The sequence below is a fragment of the Grus americana genome, chromosome 6 (assembly GCF_028858705.1).
Source record: "Grus americana isolate bGruAme1 chromosome 6, bGruAme1.mat, whole genome shotgun sequence".
Classification (NCBI taxonomy): domain Eukaryota; kingdom Metazoa; phylum Chordata; class Aves; order Gruiformes; family Gruidae; genus Grus; species Grus americana.
In genome coordinates this window covers 35,964,147-35,988,763 of record NC_072857.1, presented here as the reverse complement: position 1 = coordinate 35,988,763, position 24,617 = coordinate 35,964,147, and the positions used below count along the sequence as shown (strand labels likewise).

Here is a 24,617-nt window from a genome sequence, read left to right as displayed (position 1 = left end):
CCTGGTTTTTGTTAAATAATGTACCTTCAGTTAGTTATCAGCACAGTGATAACTACATCTGTTTAGCAGTTTCAAATTAATACATTATTGAGAAATTAGTGACAACAGCTGTCTCATACAGCAACAAAGCAACAGTGGTGGGTTTGGGGTTTTTTTTTTTTCAAATTCCCATCTTAAACCATAACCACCTTAAACAAAATGATGGGGTTTTACAGGTTATTTAGGTTATTTACAGCAACACTTGAGTTATGCTGCTTTACATTGTCTAGGTTTCTGATTCTTTGCATACATGTATGATATTTTATTGTATGCTTTTATCATTAGTGAGTTTGTAAATTTATTTACCAATACATTAATACTTTATTACATATTAGTACATTAATATATTTTTAAATTGCCAGTTCAAGTAATTTTAAGAACACAGTGAAGAACTGAAAATACTTTTTAAAAAAGTATTTATATGAACATCTCATCAATATATTGTCTCATATATAAAAAAAATTAGAGTTAGCGCTGTCAGTAGCCCGTTTCCTCACACAGTATTTCACAATCAATCTGTTTTACCATATATTTCTGATAAAGTTTGGTGCTGAATCATTACCTCTCTTGACAGATATACAGGATATGCTAAGACTAAGCTTGCAGGACACAAATGCACAATACCAACCTTCCAAATGTGAGAAGCCAAAAAAAAAAGACAGTGAAATACCACATTACTAGTCTTTACAATTTCACATGCAGACTATATGTGTGTGTTATTGCTTTTCAGAGTTTTGCAGAATCTATATCTATACTTACATTTCTGTATCATATGTGTACACGCTTTTCAGTCCCTGACAAAGTATCAGGTACCATGTTACATCCCTTCAGTAGTTGATGGTGATGGTTGGTTGAAGAGTGTGTGAGCAACCTTTAAAGATCGCAGAAGTTACTGCTGGACATATTTCCTCAAGTAAATACTCAGTTGAAATAAAATACTTACTATCAACTTCCATCTCTTAAAAAAAAAAATTGGTTACGGAAACATAATCCTGTTTTTTTTTTTTTTTTCTGAAATGGGTGTTATTGTGTACTCTAATCCCTTTTTAGTAATTTATCTAAATGCAGTACAAACAATTTCTACATGTGTTATTCCCCTTTTGGAGCCATTTTCAATAAAACTTTTATCACATTTAACAGATTTGTTGCAGACCTTTATAAGTGAATAATGGTGCATATTCACATCAACATTAATTTAAAATGTTGCAGCTGCCACGTTCAACTATTCCTTCCCAAATAAATGTAATTTGTATCTTTCTAAAAGCCCAAGTGTACAAACATTTGGAAATGAACATGCATGTGATCCATGCTTTCCCAATACCACATACTCATTCATCAAATTCATTAATAAAAGCAGCAAATTGCTCAAAGCATTAGCTAGCTTTCTATAGACCCCTTTCGTCCACCTGAGAAAGTGCAATGCTGCAGGGCTTCCAAAATGAATTCAACTCTAAGAGGCTGTGCAGAAGCAGCCTCTTTTTCTTTGCTGTGCCCAGAGAAAAGGTTGAAATAGGAAGCTGGGTGAGAGGGTGTTAACGAGGCAAGTAGGTACTGAACAAATGTTTTCTGAACAAAAGAATCTCTCCTCCTTGTGAGCTGCTGGAGGAGAGTGAATGAGATGTTTGCATCACTGAAATCATGGTCTAGGCATGCTCATCAACACGAGTGTGAAATTCTCTGTATGTGTTTAGGTCTCAACTGTGCAGATGGCTGCATCAAGTTGGGAGTTTGATTTGTCCAGATGTACTGCCTTTGCTCCAGCGCAGCAGTCCTACCTGCTGTGGACAACTTTAGTAACTTTTCCATGATCCCACCCTAGGTTGTGTCTAGACACGGATTCCAATTTTACCTATGTTAATGTGTATCCTTAATTTTTAAAAAAATGTGTAGTGTTTGCTATCAGGACCTTTAATGTGAGTAAACATGTAAATCTGGCAAAGCTACGCCTGTACGTAGAATCAAAGATTTAGGAGACGCTCCTAATAGGGTTACGATGATTGCCACAATGACTGCCACTTACCAGCGCCTGAGGGAAGGCAATTTCAAGTTGACACAAGTCAATCTTAAGCGTCTGTCCCGTAACATGACGTGCTGCACAGGGGTTGCCAAATGCGCTTTAATGCTCTCAGCAACAAGTGTTGAAATTGCTTTAATGCCGCCAGTTCGGAGGGCTGAAAGAAAACGAACACGGCGCGGTCAGTTTAGGGGCGCCGCGCTCTCCCCTCACCGGCCGGGCTCTCCCTCACCTCTGCTAGACGGCGGGGCGCGCGGCACGCCTCAACCGTCAGATGTCAGCGGCGAGGCTCCTCAGGAAAGCCGTTAGCCCTCGCCCCCCTCCGAAGAGCCTCGAGGGCGGACCGCAGCCGGCGGAGAGGCGGCGGGGAGCTCCCGTTGGCGTGTTTGCTCTCTGCTGCTGCGAAGGGTCCGCCTCACCGCCCTTCCCTTTACCGCCGGTCTGGCCCGCGCCTCAGCGAGACTATAGCCCCGCCCCGCCGAGCGCCTGCGAGCGTGCCCGGCGCTCAGGCCCCGCCCCCGTCACGTGCGGAGGGGCGGGCGCACGCCTACCAGGCCGGCAGCTGCCGCGCGTGGGGGGCGGCCGCTCGCCGCCGCAGTCGCGCCGTCGCCGGAGCCGCTGGTGCCGGCCTCCCGCCCGCGTCCTCGCCCGCAATATGCCTCCGCTGCCCTCGGGCTGCTCACCATGCCGGGGACCTGCGGGCGCCTCTCCTCCTTGCTCCTGGGGCTGGCGGCCGCGATGCTGCTGCTGCTGCTGCTGATGGGGCGGCCGCCCCCCGTCGATGCCGCAGCCGCCGCCACCCGCCCGCAGCAGCAGCGGGCGGCGCTGCCGGGGGGCGCCCCTTCCGCGGCAGCGGCCTCAGGTACCGATTCCTCCCCCGCCTCCCGCCGCCGGGCGCATACCTCCATTTCCCGCCCTCTCTGTGGAGATTTTTCCTCTCTCCTTCCCGGGGCCGCGCCGTCGGGGTCCCCTCAGCCCCGCCGCGTCCCTCTCCTCCCGCTTCGGGGTTCGGCGCTCTCCTCAGCTGCTCCCCGCCGGGCTGCCGAGGCGCGCGTCGGTTGAGCGCCGGTGCTGCGTTGTGGCTGCCGGTCTGTGAAACCGGGGTGTTGCGTTACCGTGCGAGGGACGGGCGGCATTGCCGAAGCAAACCCCCAGCCGCTGTGCTTCTAACGAAGCAGGTAGCGGAGCCGTGGCGGCTGCCACGGGACGAGCAGGATCCATCTTTAATATCCCAAGATCTGTATGCAGCGGCTGTAGCGTGTCACTGACGTGGGGAAAAAACATAACCCAGTAATCGCGTAGCCTGTTCCTGACCTAGCTGGAGATGCTCCCTCAGGTGCCAGCCACATAGTCTCAGGGGAAGTGTGGCTCCATGGATCCCTATTTGCAGGCAGGAGTCACCAGAGCAAGATACGTGTTTGTGTATATATATATTAAAAAAAACCATGAAATATACGTATATTTATTTATATATTTAAATCTCTGAAAAAATAAATAAAAAACGGCCGATACATGTGCGAGTATCTTAAGCCTATCAAATGAGTGATGGGGCTGGTGAGCTCATTAGTTTTTGCATTTCGTCTGCAGAATGAGGAAATATGTCGTGTATCCAGCAGCTGGGAGTATGAAAATAATGTGCTTATTTCAGCATTAGGCCTTGGTGTTACGGTCAGATGTGTGGTTACCTCTTTGCAGTACTGGGGCAAGTCATAAGGTGTTCTGTCATCTAGTTTAAAAAAATAAAATTTATGTATATTGAAGGCTTAGTGGCTAAAATTAGGAGAAACCCAGTATTTTTCTTGACATATTGCCTTTCACCGAAGAATTTCAAAATGGTTTCAAACATGAATTATTTAAGACCTTTCAGCACCAAGGCTCCGTTTGGGCATATCACTAGAGCATATGTTTCATTTTTAACATATATGCTATTTCCACTTGACTTCAAGGAGGTATAAAATGCTCTTCATTTTAGGCATATGGTTAATATTTTGCTGAAGTGAAGCCAATTTACTAAGCTGCCAAAGCATGTGTGTTAATTAGGAAACACAAGCAAAGACTTTGAATTACTTGTAACTTCTTAAAGATGTAGAACAAGAAACTAGATTTGGTAGAATATGAACACACTCTTAAATTTTCCTATTACGCTCTTAAAATGCCTTGGTTTACTTGTTGGTTTCTTTCTGCTGTGGGTTTGTGTGTGTTTTGTTTCTTCCAGAGGTTTAAACTATAGGACTTTAGAGAAGGGTATTTGATGAACAGCTTGGTTCTTGTTTTTCCTTTTGAACTGATGGTTTTTCATTATTTTGTTTCTTATTGTGCTTTTAGGGGAACATACCATTAATCACCAGCAAACCTCACTTAAAAGGCATTGGCAGCATTTCTAACTTGTGCAGTGAACATTTTGCTCATTAAAAATTGAGGGGCAAAAAAAAGGGACAGTTTTTGTAATTCAGTGATCCTCTTTGGTTTCAAATATTGATTTCTTTTCAAGAAGCTCTATTACTGTACCGTTTTCAGCCCTGGCCAAAATCTTTGTTGGCACCAAACAATTTGATGCTGATGCTACTGGTTTGCTGTTGTTGCTGTTGCATACCCATGTGCCTAGTTGCTGTTGCTTTCTTTCATTTGCTTATTTTGCCTCATAGGTTTTGAGGTGTGTGAGTCCTGAAAATGTCTTATAGTACGCAGCTTTCATGATCAATCCCACGTTATGAATGTTAGAAATTATAACTTGAACTGATCCTCAGCATTTCTTTGCTATGTTTAAATACAGTTAAAGCTTTATTTCACTTGTTGGCTGGCTTTCTAAATCATCTTGATGAATTTTTTGTTTCATAAAAAAAAAACTTTAAAAAGCCAATAGTGATTAATCTTTTAAAAAGACAAGCTATCACTGCTATGAAATTTACGTTATTCTGCTTTCATAAAGCTGCTAAGCACCTTTGTTTTTTATGTGGTATTTCCCTTCGGTAAAGCATCTAAGTAATTTTTGCTATATCAGTACTTTTGAAATGTTAAAAAGGAAGACTCCAGGCATATATCTATCAGATACTAATGTCTTTTTCCATGAAATTATCTTTTGATGGTTTACAGCTGAAAGGTAGGGCAGGATAAATGGCTGTTGCCTTTCCAGCTGAAGACTCAGCAGAGTAATCCCTAAGGGGAATGCTCTGAAGAGGCCACTCCTGCAGCAGCTGCAGGTCCAGTGCTGGGAACTGCCAGGCAGGCGGTGGCTGCTGGAAGTAAGGAGGAGTCTGGCTGAATTTGGATTTATGCTGTGTGTTTGTGACCCCAGTGTTGCTAGAGCAAAGGAGCCTTGTCCTCCTAAAATAGGGAAGGTGCAGAACTAAGGTTGGAATTCACAACCTTTTCTCATTCGACGTTCCTGTATCGATGTCCCTGTTCTGTCGAAGCTAATTATTCAGTTTTACAGATCAATTCCCTCCTGGATTAACAGACTTCTGCCAGTGTAATTATTATGCTGTCTGAGAAGAGATGCTAAAGTCAGCACAGCTGTGTACAAAGGTTTGGGGTCCTGACTCTTCTGCTGACATGTAAACGTAGCAATGAGAAGGTAGTTGCACATCATGACTGAATAGGGTTTTTTTGATCAGCTCCTATTTCTTTTCCCTGAAAAACAACAACAAAGAACTGCCAAAAGGAATAATTAAATTCTAAAGACAAGGCACAGAAGACATGCACAAGAGGGACTAAATTCATGGAGTTACTCTGACTCATGTTATCTAATGGATGTAGATGTTCTTCCAAATTGTAGAAATAAACCCAAAACATTTGGTGGTGACTGCTGAAGTGGAGAACCTGTCTTGATTCCTTGTTATTCATAGTGAGATTTTTCCATTTTTTGTGTGGCAGTTGAGAAATCTGGACACTGGTGTACAGAAGCAATTGAAGAGAAGTTGCTGGAAGCTTTTTTAGGTCAGGGGGCTTGAGCACAGAATTCAGTCAACTATAGTCCTGGCTTTGATTCAGACAAATCTGGTTTTGTTTTCCTTGTTTGTTTTGTTTATTGAGATGCATTCTTTACAGGAGGTACAGGTTGTGTTCTTCAGTGTTCATGATGCTTGAGATATTCTGTTTGCGGTGCATTGTTATTCTCTTTATAATGCAGATATTGTGCAATAAACAGAGCAGAGACCACTAATTGAATAAGCGATACTTAACTGCATGGGTTCCATGGCAGATCTGATGTGTACTGAATGAAAAAGATTCTTCTGGAAAAAAACAGCAGTTGTGTAAATAGAAGCTGTCACATTATGTATAGACACCACATAAGATTACGTACACCATCTTGGAGTTTTTTTCCATGTTGAGACCTTAAAATTAGACTTGAAGTATGTTGTAAAATAGGTGTTATTTCTTCAAGTTTCTGTCATAACTGCACGTTCTATGCTGTGTGTACTCTCTGTACCTTTTGTAATTCCAGCATAAACAAGAAAAGACTTGCCGTTGTCTTTGTTATAGACCATTCCCAATCTGCCTCATATTGCAGAGTTCAAGGGAAAAAGAAATGTATTTTGCTTTTTTTCTGTTAGGCAGGTGTCTTTGCGTATGATGGGAAGATGAGCATGATTTTTGTAGGGTGACATTAAGAAGTGATAGCTGCTGATAGTGGTCCCGAACGAAGGAGAGGATAGAATTGGAATCGTTTTACCTATTTATGCAGCTAGTTTTGTTTGTTGAGACTGGTGAGATAGATGTGATTGTTGGCAAAGCCAGAAGAAAATAAGAGATTACTTTTGTACCTGTTGGAGACGAACACGCTGTCTGGATGCTGCCTGTGAAATTTGATTCTGTGCCCACTTCTGAATACTATCTGCTTGCATGTGATGATGAGGCGCTATCTAATGTGAAGAAGTGTCTTAGGGAAGAGATTTCTAGTTACAATTTTTCTAAACTCTTTTGTACATGGTCTTAATCTTCCTGATCATTCAAGGAGGAGATAACTTTCTCGTGCTTCTTTTTTGTTTGAGATACTAGAACAGAAATATTTCTCTTATGCATCCTTGTGTCACTTGCTGCTTTTCTACTCTTTGTTTTCAATGTTTCTAGTTGTGAAATATTTTTCCTACTGATTTCTATATTGGTATGTAGGTGGTACTTAAGTATTTAGAGGAGCATTTGGTTTTGATAGCTTGTTCTGTTAATGTGAGTTTGAATTTGAGCTATAATACATAAGGATGCACTTTTTTTATTTGAAAATATATATGGAGCTGTGATTGGCTTGTTTGTTGCTGCATGAAATAACCTTTATGGTTCCCTGTCTCTGTAGTCACTAGCTAGGGGATTAATACAGCAGCAATAAATCCAGTTCTGTTTTGGAGCTTCTGTCGCAGTCAGATACAGACCCCAAGAAAATGAGTGAGGAGTTAAAAGCTGTGTAGAGGATGCTGTAGCATTCCTATAAAGAAGGAAATTCAGTAATTTTCATGACTGAGTGATTATGTAGGATACAGTTCCTGCTCAAGAAGTCAGGGCTGTCTAATTAGGGACTCATGATCAGCTCTGGGGTTAATTGTTTTATACAGCCAGCAACACACCCTTCTTATCCAGTAGGTATTGGAATATAATTGGTGTTAGGGAAAAGGTTTAAGTTGTCAAAGCTTATGGGTTAAATTGTAGTAATTGTTTTCTATTTGGACATGGAGAAGATAGTTTGCAGTCTTTAAAATAAGACTTTTGATTTGTTTTAGATATATCAGATGTATACACTTGTTGGAAATTTATGTGGTTTTTATATGAAGAACCTTAATAAAACTATGGAAAGCTGACTTTTGATCTGATGAAAAGTAATTGTTTCATTTTGAAATAGAACTCCAAAAGCATTACACACACAACCCAGCAAAATGGTTTAATGCAAGCAACGAACTCCACCTATGGAAATAAGCTCAGAAAACATCCTTTGATTTGCTGTTCAGTTTTCTCAGCATTCTCAGCCTCTGGTATTCACAGTGATGGTTTCTCAGCTAGGTGAGAAAGTAGAGAAAGAATGTAAGACTTAGAGTTGTCTTGATTTATTGGAGCTGATGTTCTTAAGTGACTTAGCTTTCTGTGCTGATCTAAAGCTTCATAGCGCAACAAAATACCAGGAAGGGCATTAGGACACTGGGAGGTGATAAAAGCCTCTGCAGTTTGAGACAGAGATGAATAACGAAAACAAAATTTTCACAGATAATTTCATTTATGTGTCCATGTGTTCCATGATTTAGGTCACTCAGTTGCTAATACAAGAGAAAAAGGAGTTAGGGCTTTTCCATGATAGAGCACAGATGAAAAAAAATACATACTTTTTTAATTTTCAGGAAGAGAATTGATTTAAACAAAAAGGTACTGAGGAGTTCTGAAGAGGTAGGCAGCTCTGAGTTGAAAGCTTGCTTTTCTTGAAGCTTGTAGTATATATTATGCAGCATCATGCACTATACTTCAGAAAACTTGATTTTGAGAAACTCGCGTTGATAGTAGTTTTCAGTCTAAGGAACTGAGAGACAAGGGCAGAAATGTGGTTTAGCATTCAGAGAAATGGGACCGGCAGTTACACAGGAGAAGTGGCAGGAAGCACGAGTAATCAATGACAGCAGGAAGCTACCTATTGCAAGGTGGTAGTTCTTGCAGTTCTGACTTTTGCTAAGTGTCATTACTTCTTGTCAATCTGTTGGCAGATGATATGTCATCAAAGGGCAATTGATATGTAAAAACATTCACAGAATTGCTGTCAGGCTGAGAAAAAGGCGGTTTCAGAATTTGGAATGCAACTGCTATCTGGGTCACTGGGGATCTATAGCATACTTTCGCTGAACTTCAGTAGGTGAAGTCTTTGAAGGCAGAAGCAAAGATCTGAAAGGAAATCTTACTCAGAATAAACTTAATTTTTGGCATGTCAGACTTAGAAAAATAGTGCAGGTTACTTTGTTGTCTTGAAAGTTGCATATTTTTATATTCCCGATGTCCTCCTGTAATGAATGGGGATTTGCGGCACAATGTGACAGAGCAGATGAGTCCTCTGTGTGACTGCTGATAATGTGTTTAATTCCTAATTCATAGCTCTAGCCATCTGTTGTGCTGTAGAAGCACCCACATTACTTGATCAAGAATTTCCCTTGCATTGTAGGGGTTAGTATACTCTTGAATAATGCTGCTGTGTTCAGTAGGATGAAACTACCAGATGTAGCTCCTCCTACCTAATCCTAGCTTGCCAGAAATGTCCAGCACACCTCATGTGTGCACCTAAACTGTCATCTTCCGCACAAGAAACTGTATTCAGCAGGCTGCAAAGCAGCTATTGCATTTCTTGCTTTGCTTTTCTGGCACTAGTTGTAGAGAAAACAAGAGGTTTGAAAGCAGTTTTCATGCTAGCACATGCTTGAGGGGAGGGTGTGAGTGTGCACAGCTTTACAGTTAACAGTATGGAAATGTATTTGCTGAAACAACATGTACTAGGGAACTTAAGGTTAGAAAGCTCAAGAGAATGAATTAATGTTTAGGAGTGCCCTCTGTCCCTAAGCCAGGTGTTTAGTAGGGAAGATTTCACTCAAGCTCTAACTTACCTTTTCAGTTGGAATAGGCACTCCCTAGCCATCCAGCAGAAGAGCTGGGTCCCTGGGAAAGGGCAGTCCTTCCAAACCACGCCTGAGGCGGCAGCACAGATAAAGCTTATGCTTGTACAGCCCCACCACATCTCCCTTTCACATCTACAGAAGAGGCGGTCTGTACAGAGGGTCACCTTTGGTGAATGTATTACCCTGTCATTTTGGGAGGGATGTATATTGGGAAGGGGTGAGGCTTAGACCTTCCATATGAGAGCACGCATATACCGTAGTGTCAGCAGGCTCTTGTGACTATGAGATAAACATCAACAGGCATAGTCTGCACTCCAAAAGCACCAGTTATCTTAAACGCAGCTTCTCAGCAGAACACAGAACTAACATGTGGCACCAGCAGTTCTGTTGAGTAACAAACTGTATTGTATGCTATGAATTTCACAAGCACTTGTCAGCTGTAGATAAAGTGAAGAAAATCTCCTCCCATCTCAGTTGGACCAGCTGCCATAATTTTCCAAATTATTCTGCTTGCCCTCTGACTGTAAGCATATTATACATTCTTGTAAACAAAATACTGACAGGTCTGCAATTTACGGTACATGCATGGCATGACCCTGGTGATGTGTATCCCTGTCTGATGTAGCTCCTGGGAGCCGTCCAGCGTGACCTGCTGGGGTTGACAGGGTTAGGGAGCGATGTTCTTTGCTGTCTGTGTGTGCATAAGCCCCCAAGGCTCACCAAGTGCAGGCATGAATCCCTGTCAGATTGTCATGCTATCCTTATTCCTTCCCCCTCAGTTTCTTGTCCTTCTTTCTCTTCCCTGAGGTTGTGATGATGTTTATCACGTGAGCTCAAAGAGAATCTCCACTGACTGAAAGACATAAGCCAGACTTCAGGGTACAATTGTTACCCTTTTCAATGTGGAAATGAGACAGTCGAAGGAGGTGGGTTAAAGGGTCAGATCCTCCTGCTGAGCTTTCCACATGACCCTCCTCATTAAGCATTCTGCATTTACTGTTGATGGTGCCAGGTACCGAGAGCAGTGCAGTCTTACCAGTGGAATGGACAAGAGGTTGTCTCTTATTGAGATTACATGGAAATAAATTGTGGCTCTTGATGGCTTAGAGAGCAAAAAAATTCTTGGCCTTCTGCCTTCTGATTTTCCTTGTACCATTTTGAAAAATTTGATGTTTTTGGTGTGGGTCTTATCTGAACTGCTGCCAGCTGTGGTGGGTTAACATGCAAATGGTGGCTGAACAGCTGTGGTGGGGAGTGGGATTTCTGTGTTGAATATGATGCAGTGGTTATAGGGTATGAGTGCGAGACACGTAGTGAGCAATGCGCATTAGGAGGTCATGAAGCAGAAAAATATAGAGTATCTCAGAAATGCTTCAATATGTCCCCGGCATACTCTCGTTGAAATGCATTATTGATGTGACCACTGCACCCCAAAAGCACTCTGTAGAGTGTTGTTCGATTAATGAGTGCGTTAGCCTGTACAACCGAGTGCTTGCTTTAGTGCTTTTGCTAAACACAGTGTAGTTACAGCCAAGTAAATTGGAGCACTGACCCATTACCATATGGTTTATTTTCGCGTAAAGAGTTGAATTTAGGTTGGTTGGGTTTTGTTTTTTTTTTTTTTTAGTTTCTAGATGGTCACTAATAGTTCTTCTGCTGCTTCTGAAATGTTTTCCTCTGTTTGACATAACTTTATTTCTTTATTCCTCATCAATCTTTTACCTGTATTCAATGACTGAGCTTTTGCACTGGAGTGTGCATGTAGCTTTCAGGTTTGGTGTTGTAGGTTATTTTAGTTGCAGATATCAGCAACCCTTTCATTAGTCAAACTGATTGTATTTTCAGAATCATTGGTGTTCCTGTTTTCATTGACTGCAAGTGTTATCAGGTAAGGCCACGCAAGATGAAGTGTATCTTTTCATCCCATTTCCTTAATAAAGTGTAGAAATTGCATCAGGTTGTGAGCCCCAAATTATCATAGGATGCTGTACTCCTATGAAAACATCCAGCCACATTTGCTAAGTGTATTAAAATTAGCAGCTGAAATAAACCACAATCAAGTGAAGATGATGTTTGTTCTTTGTAGGTTTTTGTTTCAGTGTTTTCTGTGATTTGAAAGTAACTATGAGGATCTGGAATCTTGGAGGTGTTCAGGCTGGAATGGCTATCTGGAGCACTCTAGTCCAACCTGCTTAAAGCAGGGTTGACAGTGAATTCAGACCTGGGAGCTCTTTCCTGTCACACCTTGAAAACCTCCAGGAATGGAGAACCTCTCTGGACAGCTTATTCCAATCATTCTTTATCCTCAGAGAAGAAAAAAATTTTCTTCATATCCAGTCAGATGCTTCCCTGTGATTTATGACTGCTGCCTTTTGTTACCCTGTCATGCATCTCGACAGAGAACTTGGCTCTGTGTGCTTGGTAAACTCATGGGTATTGGAATACTGTAGTTTAGGTCCCACAAAGCCTTTCCTCTGCAAGGTTAAACAAGATGCATTTCTTTCTATGGGTCCAAAACTGAATGCAGTTTCCAGATGCAGTCTAGCAAGTGCTAAATTTATCTGATTAATTACTTCTCTTGCTCTGTTTGCTACGCTTCTGCTGCTGCAGTGCAGTGTGCTGTTAGCCTTCATCGCTTCCAGGGTGCACTCCTGACGTGTTTAGCTTACTGCTCAGCAGGGCTCCCTGACGTCTCTTGCAGGTACTGCTGGAAGGGGTCAGATGCATTATCTTGTATTTGTCCTTGTGGAATTTCACGAGGTTCTTGTTGGTCCGTACCTTTGTCTGGGTCCCTTGGAGCATATGGATTGCCTCTTCACTCGTTACCATCTATAGACTTTGAGGGTGCATTTTGTCTGCTCCACAAATCACTGACTTGGACTTGTATGTGACTATGGGGTATGTCAGCTGCCAATGTTTCTCTTGAAACTGCTGCATTTCATTTTGGGTAGACTGTTTTCCTCTAATGCATGTGCATTGGAAGAAAGTGGAATTATATCCTCTGCTGCAGATTTGGTGCTGTCTTATAAATACTATGTATAGAGCTGGCTCAGTCTGTTGAGATAGATATTAGCATGTACCGTGGACTTTTGGTTACGAAATTTGGCAAGATAGCAAATTTATATATTATTAATGACTTGATATGGGCGAGGCTGCCAAATGAAACTGATGGGAACATTGTTGTATAAGTTATTTTCTATGAGGTAGCAAATCTGGTTGATAATTTGTCTCTGCTAATGTAAGCTAAAGTAGACAAAAGGTCAATGGTGTCAAGGTATTTGAAAATATAGGCCACTTTGCTGGAATGAATAAGGAGGTGCTTGCCCCCTCCAACTTTTATAGACACTAATAGAATTATAAAAAGCTTTTTCAAGTCATTGTGGAAAATATTTTTCCTCTGTTCTGAAGCCTTTCATTAAGTGACTGAACAGGAGAAATGAGTAGTTTTGTGTTGGGTAAATGCAGGACATCGGTAGAGCATGTGTTTGGAACAATAAAAGCTGTTAATAACATGGATTATGCCTTGTGATAAATATCATGGGAGCTTATTTCATTGTTTCTGAGAGCAAGGGAGAAAACTTACTCTCACTGGGCTGAACCAGAGATTTTCTGTGGATTATGGACCACTGATGTTGAGAAAATCCTCTAATTAAGTTGACTGGAATAGAGACCAGCAAAACATTTGTGAGGTACTGCATAGTTTTGGTGCAGTGTTGGGCAAAAGAATCTGTCATGACTATTTGCCTCTTAATTACTCGTCAATTTCCTTTTCCTTTTCCCTCATTTGTTTGGTTTTTTTTTTCCCTAAGCGTAGTATAGAAAACTTGTCCCTCTACCATTCTTTCTCCTCGTTTCTTCAATGTTTCATGGGACAGATTGTCTCAGAAATACTAAATGGATTTGTTTTCCCCCAGTCCATTTGGCACAATGTCAGAGGTGCTGAATGAATTTGAGTATTTTGAGGGAGAAAGCAGTGTTTACTGTCCCATTTTGAGTCTTGGTGTCAACAAAAATATTTCCATCATCCTAGGAACGTTTCCATGGTGCTGTTTTCCAATTATTCCCTACAGCAATTTGGCCACTTACTGTGAAGAGAGAACTTGTGTGTTTGTGTTGGAGACACAGTTGGTGGGCAGATAATTGCGTGTTCATCTCTAACAACTGTCCTTTAGCTGGATCCTGGAGCACTTTATCCTGTGCTGAGCTGTAGAGAGGCCATGTTGACTCAAAGCGGCAATGGCCGAATCATGAATATGTTTGGTATTGCCACTTACCTTGATGGCATCCATGTATGCAGAAGACATATATCTGTGGGGTCAGTCTTGATTCAGTGGTTTTGCTTTATCCTGTGATCTGATTTGACAGATCTTTCTCTCTTTTAAACTTTTCTTATGGCATTTGTGGAATTTTAATTAATTAAAATTAGTAGGAATCTGCAATAATTTTTCTAAAAAATAATGTAATTTATTGTTGTGTTGTGACTTTTGATCATTCAGTCTGTGAAACTCAAATTTAATAAAAATGAATATATGAAGGAGATGGTAGCTTGTTGGGTGCTCTTTTTTTGTTGCTGCAATACAGATTTCCTAACTAGTGCATTAAATATTCCCCTCCCACATATACAGGACTACAGTTAGGATATATTGACCTGCAAACTTTCAATTGTATTTTCTCCATATGCATCTTTACACATTGGCCTTCTTTCAAAGGGTTAGGGGATCTTTTCCTATAAGTGAAAAAAGATAAGCATTCCTGGAACATTGCAAATATCTTTATTTAAGCAGTAGTATGAGATTTTGCAGCTTTTAGGGAAGAAAAGTATTTTTGGCAAAGAATAGTGACCAGCGCGTTATTGAATAATGTCACTGAATGCATCAGTAGTTTTCCTTTGTAACTAGTGAGTAACATGCACTGATGTTTGAATTACTGATTTGTAGGTTATATGATGCCACTGAGAGTTCATACAGGCATATCTGTCTTAAGGTTAAAACCTTCAGGGCTTAAAATGTCATGTTTGAAGAGGGTACTGCTTTGTTTTGCTGTGACTTTTTTTTCTTTTCCCCATTCTGACAAACTAAGGGGATGTTTGAACTTGCAGAGATTTCCCCCCCCGCCCCAGCTAATTCCACTCACTAGCCACCACTAAGAATTACATGAGACAAATCCTATACCTAATCCATTAGGTTAAAATGAGATGATTCATGCTGCAGGCTTACTGGAATATTATTCTTCTGTCCAAGTATATTGACTGTTAAAGGGTAGGTTTGGCAAATACTTAGAAAGTCTCTATAAGAAATGGTCTCATTTTGTCAAGGACATGATGCCGAATGATTTTTTTTTTCCTCTCCTGTTTACATAATGAAGGTTTCATTGTAAAGTTCATGAGTGGGAAATGCATGTTGTTTTCTTATTGCCTAATAGGCACTTGCCCACTTTTCTTGAGAGTATATAATATAATGTGGGTATTTTAGATAGCATATTTAAAATAGAGTATAATGCAGATTTTGATGATTCTCTTCTATACTTTCTCCCAGCATTCTGTAACAAAGTATGGATTTTTAATACTCATTTTTTCATTCCCTCAACTCTGATGCAAGGTAGAATGATACAGGCAGTAATTTTAAAAAATGAAAGAAGAGTGTCACAGGTTTAGTATTAGCCAGTGAGTAAACTGAGATGAAAAAAGAAGTCTTATAATGGCCTCTGAAATGCCTGGGCAAAGGTGTTCTGTTTTGTAGACTTCAGGAGTTGTATTGCTGGTAGTTACTTGCTCGTTTAAATCTCTTCCACTTGCAAATTTATCTTTATTTGATATATAAGTTTTATTTAAGATTTTTTATCTTGTAATATTAATCATTTATCTAAGATTACAGAATAGGATATTTAAAATAAATGAATCCTAAATAAGTGAAGCTGTGCAGATGGCAACATTTCATCTTGTCTGCTGCATATCTCCTTTGCCCTAGGAAGGTGAATTTCTCAGCTTCCATAGTAACCAGAGATCTGAGAACCAGGCTGGCTGATGCAACAAAATAGCAGCAAATAAAAATGCAAAGTTGCTATGGTAATTCTAATTGTCATAGCTTCTCTAGCAGGTGTCAGTTTTGAATTTTATTGGAACTCTGATTATTTATGCCAATATGCTAGTACAGTAAGACATGTGAAATGTAGTTCTGCAATGAAAATTCTGATTTATTGTATCCTGTGAGTTCTCATGTTTTGTCTTAGGTGGTGAAACATGCTGATTTTAATATCTATGTTGAATGAAGAAGGCGTCTAATTGTGGAAAGAACATCATGCAACTACTTCCTGAATAGCTTACAGCTTACATGATATGCACGTAAAAGTATTCTAGTGGGTTTTTTTAATGATGTACGAATACCACACAGTGTTAAAGGAATACAGGAAAAAGAATCCCAGGAAAAAGAATTTCATAGCTGCTTTCATGTCTAAATTTCATAGCTCTCACTCAGTTAGACCATAAAAATATTTAAAGAGGAATGCTTATTTTCTTTCTATTCTGTTCTAAGTATCTTACTAGGTGTACTTGAAAGTCTTGGGGGATATATTCCCAGTGGCTAGGTGAGTGAGTTGTTAGCAGCTTTATGGATTAGCCTGATGACACTCTTGCATAGTTCTCACAAGCATGATCATTCCAGGAAGGTGTTTATTGATTATGCAGCAGTAATCATGAAAGATACAGCCTATAATGATCTATTTTATTTTATTGATTTTGCAGGGCCTTAATTTCATCAATATTTGATCCATGTCAGCATTTGTGGAATGAATATCATGCTTACTCAATTTCTTTATGCGTCTGGCCTGAGATCTCGGTTGGAAGTATAACCACTTACAAGGGTATTACTCAGCTGGTGGTTGTAGAAAAGAGTTGTTTTGTTTTTATTTAAATAACTTGTCAAATCAATCCACTCTTACATACAACAGATCTTAAAATTGAAAAAGCTGAAATGTGAATTTACCTATGCAATAGTACAGATGTTGAACTCCAAGGCTGTCCAGATAATAAAATAATCCAATAAAATAATTACAAGCACCAATAGTTTGCATGTTTGTCAAGTGTGGTAATTTTTTTTTCTCAATCATGAACTCAGGATAGTGCTGCAGTCTGTATCTGTACAAGTGTGTCATGGAAGTAGATAGCTGGAATGCTGTGTAATGTCTGTGTGAAAAATACTAGGAGTTTCTGAGCTTTTTCACTTCTCTGAAGAATTAGCTCATGCTAGACAGGTACATCCTCTATCAAAATGCGATGGCTAAAGTTTGCCAGTGTTGAATGTTGGTCATATTAAGTCCTGATTAAATTTAATCTTTAAGTTGCTTCTGAATTTGGAGGAACTGATTCCAAAAGTTGTGGGGAAATCAGTTTATTGATTTACAGTGACCTAGTGACTATTAATTACTTTGGAAATTGTTTGAATGCCTAAGTACTACTGAAGCATAAATTTAAACTGATATTTAAGGGCAAGATTTCTATTAAGAAAGCTATGTAATTTTCTTGACCTCCCTGTTTGAAAAAAAAAAAAAAAACACAAATCTCCCTTTCCTCTTCTTGTTTGCTTAAGATTTCTGTTTATATATGCACACACACAAAAATATAAAACCCTGAAAAATGTTGGTATAAAAGAAAAATAATTATGTTTAAGTGAAACAAAATTGTTGTCAATAAATACATTTAGGGAACTTTTTTTAAAAGCATCAGTAAAAATTCAGTGTTAATTCTATGTAAAGAAATGGCGCTAAGTCTATAAATACTTTTGCTGGCAAAAAACCCTGGAATGTATGACTGAGAAAATCAGTCTATTTCTAAAGTAGTGTGATTTTTTTTTTTAATTTACTTCTCTATGCTACTGAAATCCCTTTTAGAAGGGAAGGAGGCCTTGTTCTTACTTGAAATTATATAACACTTTTCCTAGTATTTCAGTGGATAGTCAGCTTCTCCATACTGTCTGATACGGTTTTATTATAACATGAAACTGGATTTTGGGTCTGTTTTGACCAAATGAATAATGAGTCTTTGACCCGCTAATTTACTTAGAACCTTGAAATTTGCTCTGGATCAGGTACTAACTTGCCACGGGTGATCCCATGTAGTTTTTTGATCTGCTAGATTTGTAGTTGCCATTTAAAGTGCACATCCTGATGGGTTTGATTCAATGCATTTAATTTTATGTAATGCATTTATCACTCTTTAGTTTATGAAACTTGCAAAAAAACTCATCTTTAGAAAAGTATTGATCTTTCTTCATGGTCAGTGATTTAACAGGCTAAAATATTATGGGGAGCTGTCATCACAGAAATTACCCCAGGATGGAATGAATGCTGGGAAGATGGAGACTAAGCAAAGCTCTGCCGAGAAAAAGAGGACAGTGTGAAAGGCATGGAGACACAGGAACTGGGAAAGATAGTTTTCAGAAAGTAATGAATGAGCAGAAAAAGATGGGAGCAAGAATGAGATGTTTTTATTTGAGATTACAGTAGATTGTTGGGTTTACATCTTTCCTACATTGCTGTATTGTTCAGCTCTTAAAGCAAACATAGCCAGTTGTTTCAAGAGATGCAGTCTGGTCTTGATTTGGAACTGAGGAATCAGGATAGCGTGTGAAATGTTTACTGAGGTACTACTTTGGTTTTGTCCCAGTAAGGTGGGTAGAAGGGTCACCTGAAAACTAATATGTGCTGGAATAATGCGTGTATCGATGTGAATGAGCTGCTAGTAAATAATTTCCGGGTTTTTTTTCTTACCAGTGTACAGATGCCTAAGGACTCTGGCACTGTGATCTGCTTGTGTTTATCACAGCATATGCTATTGAAGTAAGGAAGTATTTCTCTGTATCTGAAATAATGCTTTATTTGAAATAAATGTAAAAAAATGTTTGAAAAACTCTGAGTTAAAATACACTTTTTTTTTTTTTCCCCTTTTTGTTTCCTGCAAAAACTCACCAGAGTAGCCTGATGGGTGGCAAATCCCCTGTTTCTCTTGCATATGAAGCAAGTGCTTGCTGGACACATGCAGATTTGACTAGATTGGGTTAAACTGTCTACTGTAAAATGAGTGTACCAGCCTTTCTCTGTGTAGAAGGCAGTACTTGTCCCCCTTGGGATCTGGCCTTAGCTCCTTCATAATTGGGATTTTGTTGATGGCTTCTGTGGAAATTGGTTGACCAGAAATAGGGCAATGTGGTGTCCTACTTTCCCAGACCTTGTTTTGCTGCTTTGTCCCTGGAAGTCAGTAATGTATTCTGTGCCACTGCAGAAATTTTTGCCAATGTTGTTCTTTGAAATAAACATCTTAATGTTCAATTTTGCATTAAAATATTTTAAGGGAGTGCTAAGCTACAGGACTGTACTGCATAGATTATCTGGTGATATCACCTCCTCCACTGGATTGGCTGTTCATATACAAAAGGTGCAAATGTTGATTAGCTCAGGACTCCAGTTTAAATATTAAATTTTTTACAGTGTCTTTGCATTGCCTAAAAGCATTTCTCTGTAAGTCTCTATAGTTGAACGCTATTGACCAGCACCCCTGACATACGGCAGTGAAGATCAGTATCTTTTTTCCAACGTGCATATGAGCACTCCATACTTCCTGTAAAATTAGAGTAATTGTGCTGCCATTTTGCTTAAAGATCAATCTAAACAAGGGTGACTTTTTAGCTATTGCTGTAACCCATGTCTGTCCTTATGCACCCATGTTCTTTACCAGTCACTTTGTGGTTATAGTTAGTTACATGACTGTTTGCTAACTAGATGAAAGTTTTAATTCCCAGAGTGTATCTGGAGAGGGGTGGTACAAGTTTTAACCTTGTACTAAGTACAAGAATGAAACTGTCAGCTAGTTGTCAACTTTCAAATGTTTTCTCTTTTCAGCCAGGTAGAATGATTGTATTTGTTATCCTAACATGTGTTTTGTTCTTATCTAAATTTAATGTTCCCTTTTCCAGAGAAATTTATTTTTACAGCTTGTTAGGTATTTGCTGAATTTCCTCAGGCCTTTTGTGAACTGTGTGAGGTTCTTTGCCTCTCAGTTCAGTTTATGACGCATTGAAAATAAAATGTGTAGATTGTACTTGTAACTAATTAATAAAGACAAAATTAAAATTGCACAGGGTGAAACACTTGCAGTGTGTTTTGTATTTTAGTAGTATTCCTTTGTCATTTTAGGGAGGAAAAATAATTTTCTGCATTTATTTTATTTTAAATCAGAGGAGCAGCATATAAATAGTATATAAACATCTTTATAAAGAATCACATAACTAGTTTTTAAATGAGATAGTCTGATACCGATTTGGAATATATAGAATTATCTGTGTAGAGTTAGAAATGTCTTTATACATGTACATGCCCATCTGTATGTAGGGTCTATAAATGACTGCATGGAGTATGACAGCATAAAAGAACACTGATAGCTAGCAAATGAAGACAACGTGAGGATGTAGGAGTTAGTAATGAAGTTTGCAGGTTATTCGATAGCTATGAGAAGCATAATTGAAAACTGGTCAGAGAGCTTATCCTAGTATCTGACAATAATTGTCAGAATATAGCCATGAAATAGTTACAAGAGTTTAGGGGTCACCTATTATGTCATTTTAATGCACTGTGCAAGGCAGAAAAATCTGTACTGTGTCAATGCATTGTACCTTAATAAAGAGCAAAAGGTAACCTCAGACTGATGGTGTGCTGTAGTGAGGAGGGCTTACTTCAGCATGAAATCATTCCTGTGTCAGTTGCTGCCACAACTCACCTTCATGTACATAGATTTTTAATGAGCTTTAAAGGTATAATAGGCTTTTACTTTTTATAGATACGCTTTTGTAGTTTGTCACTGGCATTACTGTAGTTTTCAGGAAATTTTAGGAAGTAATGACTGGTTTTTGTGGGCAGGAGGATTGCTTTCATATGACCACCTCTTACTAAAGCCAGATGTGCATTGACTCTGTAGATTATATTTCATTGATTCCCCCCCCCCATGGTGATATCTATTGCAATACTGCATGTGGAGTAAAGCCTGATATTCTTAGAGCATGTGATTTCTTCTTTACAGATCAGTGCACCTTTCATATCCCTAATTATATTAAGCCAAAAAATATGGTACTCTATGAATGTAGAAGATGGAAGAATGGTTGTTCAGTCAGCTAAGACCAAGCACATTGCACAGCATGCGTTTTATCGGTCTGGTTAGCTGGGTAATGGTAATACAGTGTAGGCAGTTTCCATAAAACACAAGTAAGCATGTGCCTTTTCTGGCATGGGTTTAAACATCTCCAGACAAGGATGAGAAAAATCTCCTCTGAAGGAAGAAACTAATGAATAATTTATTTGTAGTTACTGTTCCCTCCACTCCATAAGCTAATTGCTTAATTGGGTAGTTGTCTGTGTTTGGGAAGAGTAACTGCCTCCTTCGAGGTGTAGAACCTCTCTTGCTATAGGACCTTGGTGACAAATAGGAAAATGTACCAAGGACTGGATTGCAGAATGTGTAGGAATACTTCCCGGCAGTGCCCTCTGTGTGCGTTCACTGCTGTATCTCACAGTTAATGGTACGGGTAGTTTGGAATATATTAGTGCCTGTAAGGTCTCTGACCTTGACCGTGTTAATTAAATCTCACATAAATATGGTAACTAGATGATACGCTTATCTGCAGGTAAAGAATGAAGAACAAATTACTTAGCAGTATTATAAAGAGATATTTTTTGTACTGTTATGTTTTGTACCAGGCTTGCACTTCTACACATTTTTTTGACCTAATTCTGTGAAGTGATTTTTGAGTTGGGACAGTGATGTGAAGCCTTGTTCCCAGCGTTAGATGTTGTTGCTCGAAGAAATGAGGCGTCATTTTACTGGCTGTGACATTTCTGAAGTAGCTAAATGTGGTAGAAGGCCTCATCTCCCTTTGTCTAAATAACTGCTACGTTTGTATGAATATTTATCAGCAAACATTTAAATGTCGTAGAAGCTGGCATTTTCAGTGGACTTGCCAAGAGACAAATCTCTCTTCCTCTGAGGCAGCACAAATTAAATTAGCTAAGACTGAGTTCTTTCTTCTAATTGTAGGAGTTCTGTCAAATCTGTTTAATATTGAGATACAGCTGACCCATTTGTGTTTAGCAAGTGTTAGTGACCAGAAGAAAGCACAGGTTTCATCTATTGTTTAATTTATCAACTTAAGTTTTGTTAAACAGTTAACCAGTGGTTCATTTTTTTGTTTGAAACGGTTTTTGGTACATTTTATTGTGATTAAAAAAAATCCTACTGCAGTCTCCATCATATTTGATGCTTAATAGTGTTTTTGAGGACTCATCCATTAAGATCTTGATATAAAGGGGAAAAAAAGCAGGATTTTCTTTGCAAATTAGATGTCATGAGTGTTAATATAACATTAATAACTCAATACTATTAAATATAATAACAAATGTGCATGTTAAATGCATGCGAGGCACATGAGGGAGTTGGTCAAGGGCCATCAAGTTTGGCGAGATACGGGTCAGTCATACATGTTGGCCCAGCGCTGCACACGTGGTCCGAGCTCTTAGGACCTTGTGATTGTTTTGCTTTTATCGAGGCTGTAACATCTGGCCTGCTCTAGGATGCTCTGATACACTCAGTTTTATACAAAACAATTGTGAAGTGTGGCTGTGGGGGAGGAAAACTGTTGTTACTGTTGGATTCTGGCTTTTTAACTGGGATTTTTTAGATATTATCATTTCACAAGCATTTGGATTCAGAGGCATAATTTGTGTGCTCATGTCTTCTGCACTGTTGCTATCGAGGAATGGGAAGATTTTTATTTTTTTTAGAAAAGTCCTTCCAAAATTGTTGCACATAATCTTCAAGTGACTTGTTGACAGAGTATGTTCTGGTTGAGACTAGAAAATCTGGAGAATCTGCTCGTGTGTATTACTTGCAGGGAGGGGACATCTCCCAGCTGATTGGCATACTTTCTCTTGTCAGGAAGACTCTCATGTTAGCGCAAAAGGTATGGCCAAAAGCAATGAGAGCTGGGGATCGAGTCTCCTTTAATCTTTGTCTTAATATTAGCGGGTGTGAACTGAGCATTTTTCACTTGAGTAACTGCTACTTATGCATGACAGTAATACACAGGTAATTACTCTTTCAGAGCTTGCATGGCATAAGACTGTGTCTATTTTCACATGGGAGACCTTTGTCTCAGTAACTCTCCCAGGATTTCAGTCTGCATTTACAGTGGCGCTTCTCCATCTTCTCAACACCGTCTCAGACAGAGGATCAGTTTTGAAAAATGCTGGGGCAATTTCTGAGCCCGTAGGAGAAGTAATGAAAGTTGAGTGTGGCTAAAAGCAGCCAGTGGTACTTGCCAGTTCACTGTGAGAAAGAGTGAAAATAGCATAGCTTTCTACATAGTCTGGTTTTTTCCTCCAACCAAAAGCTTCTAAAAAAAGTGGATTTTAATATGACTGTAAATGAAGAAGATAGGAGGAAGGAATAATTTTGCACAAAATAGCCTTTGAATTTATTAAAAGCTGGAGGAAGAATATAGTGATTGCCCCACCCGTGTGTTTTCATTAGGCTTTTTGTTGGCAGGAAATGGAAAAATACAGATTAAAAGCATGAAATGATTGAAAGAAAGTGTCTTTCTGAATACATTCTAGGGTTTCATTTTTTTTATGATTTATGTCAGCTTTTAATATTAGGCTTTTTTTCTCCTGACTTGATTCCAGCTGTTAAAATACTAGTTTATACCAGGCATTTCTGGTATTAGTTCCTACTGGCATGAGTTCGAATTTTGTACTACTGAGTTTCTTATTTTTTAAATACTGTTTCATGAGATACTTCTGGCTTCCAAGTGATTACAGGATCAGAATATTGTACACAGTCTATTTTTCCTATTTAGTAACCTTTTAAATAGTCATTAGCCAAGGGCAAATGACATGTCTTCCAAGTTTCAGAAACCACTGGAATCCTGCTAATATGTGTGTAATTGGATCAATGCCTGGAAGATCTGTTTAGTAGCCATCATTGCTTATATGACTTTTTTTTAAAAAAAAAAAAAGTCATTACATGATTTAAAAACCCTCTAGCAACAGCAATTTCAATGCAATTTTATTCTTGAAATATCATGCATGAGGAAAAAAAGGCAGATGACACTGGTCTAAGATTATTGTGCGTTTTCTGTTTCAGATATTCAGTCAGATATGTTTGAGTACCACTGGGATACTTTTTCTTTTTTTTTTTGAAAGTATACATTAATTGGCACAAGGAGATGTAGATTTTTCTGTAACACTGTAGGGAATCAAACTGGCATGGCTGGTAAGTTTTTGCTGTGTATGTGATAAATAGTAATAAATTGAGGCCAGGGTAGCTTTTGGTGTGTGCAGGTCATTTATTTTGGTTGAATATATGGTATGGTCCATGTGTACAACAGATCTAAATAAATACTTACTGCAGAGAGGCCTCACTTGGATGTCTTCACTACATGCTGGTTGTTGGTTTGGTTGGTTTTTTTTTTTTGATGGATTGCGCTCAGCTTCTCAAGGCCTTTTCATTTAAATCAAGGTCAATGGTAGTAATCTCCTGGTGCAATGTCAATCTCAATTATAGAGGAGATAACATAATGAAATAGAACTAGGATTTTATGTAGAGAAATTTCAAACAAACTTAGCCTGACATTTGACCTAAATAGAAATGCATATTCATTATTAATGAATTTGAAAATATTTGGGTATAAAGTAGGGCAATGGTGTTGAATACTAGTATGTCTGTAACCAAAATACTTGAGAAACGATGTTATTTAACAGTGGTCCATAGATAATTTACTATAATAACTTAATTTCACACTGTATGTAACATGGATTTCTGTCCATTTTCATGTACCTTCTGTCTATGAAAAGGATACCCTAGTAGTTTATTTACAATCAGTATGGGAGAGGAATTGAATGTTTTTCAGAGCATCTTGAGACTCTCGTTCAAGCAGACTTAATATTTTCAGCAT

The 24,617-nt window shown here is 39.1% G+C and overlaps 1 protein-coding gene and 1 long non-coding RNA gene across 2 annotated transcripts in view; one reads left to right on the top strand and one right to left on the bottom strand.

Moving 5' to 3' along the window:
• Nucleotides 1–2,470, bottom strand: part of LOC129208354 (uncharacterized) — a 50,216-nt gene extending 47,746 nt beyond the window's left edge. The window contains exons 1-2 of the long non-coding RNA XR_008577789.1: nt 2,286–2,470; nt 2,060–2,210 (exon numbers count right to left, since the gene is read on the bottom strand). This is a non-coding gene — a long non-coding RNA (uncharacterized LOC129208354). The remainder of the gene's footprint in view (nt 1–2,059; nt 2,211–2,285) is intronic.
• Nucleotides 2,471–2,603: 133 nt separating this feature from the next.
• Nucleotides 2,604–24,617, top strand: part of FAM171B (family with sequence similarity 171 member B) — a 38,449-nt gene continuing 16,435 nt past the window's right edge. Inside the window, exon 1 of the mRNA XM_054830565.1 lies at nt 2,604–2,915. Coding sequence (XP_054686540.1) covers nt 2,738–2,915 — 178 coding nt within the window. The 5' untranslated portion in view covers nt 2,604–2,737. The remainder of the gene's footprint in view (nt 2,916–24,617) is intronic.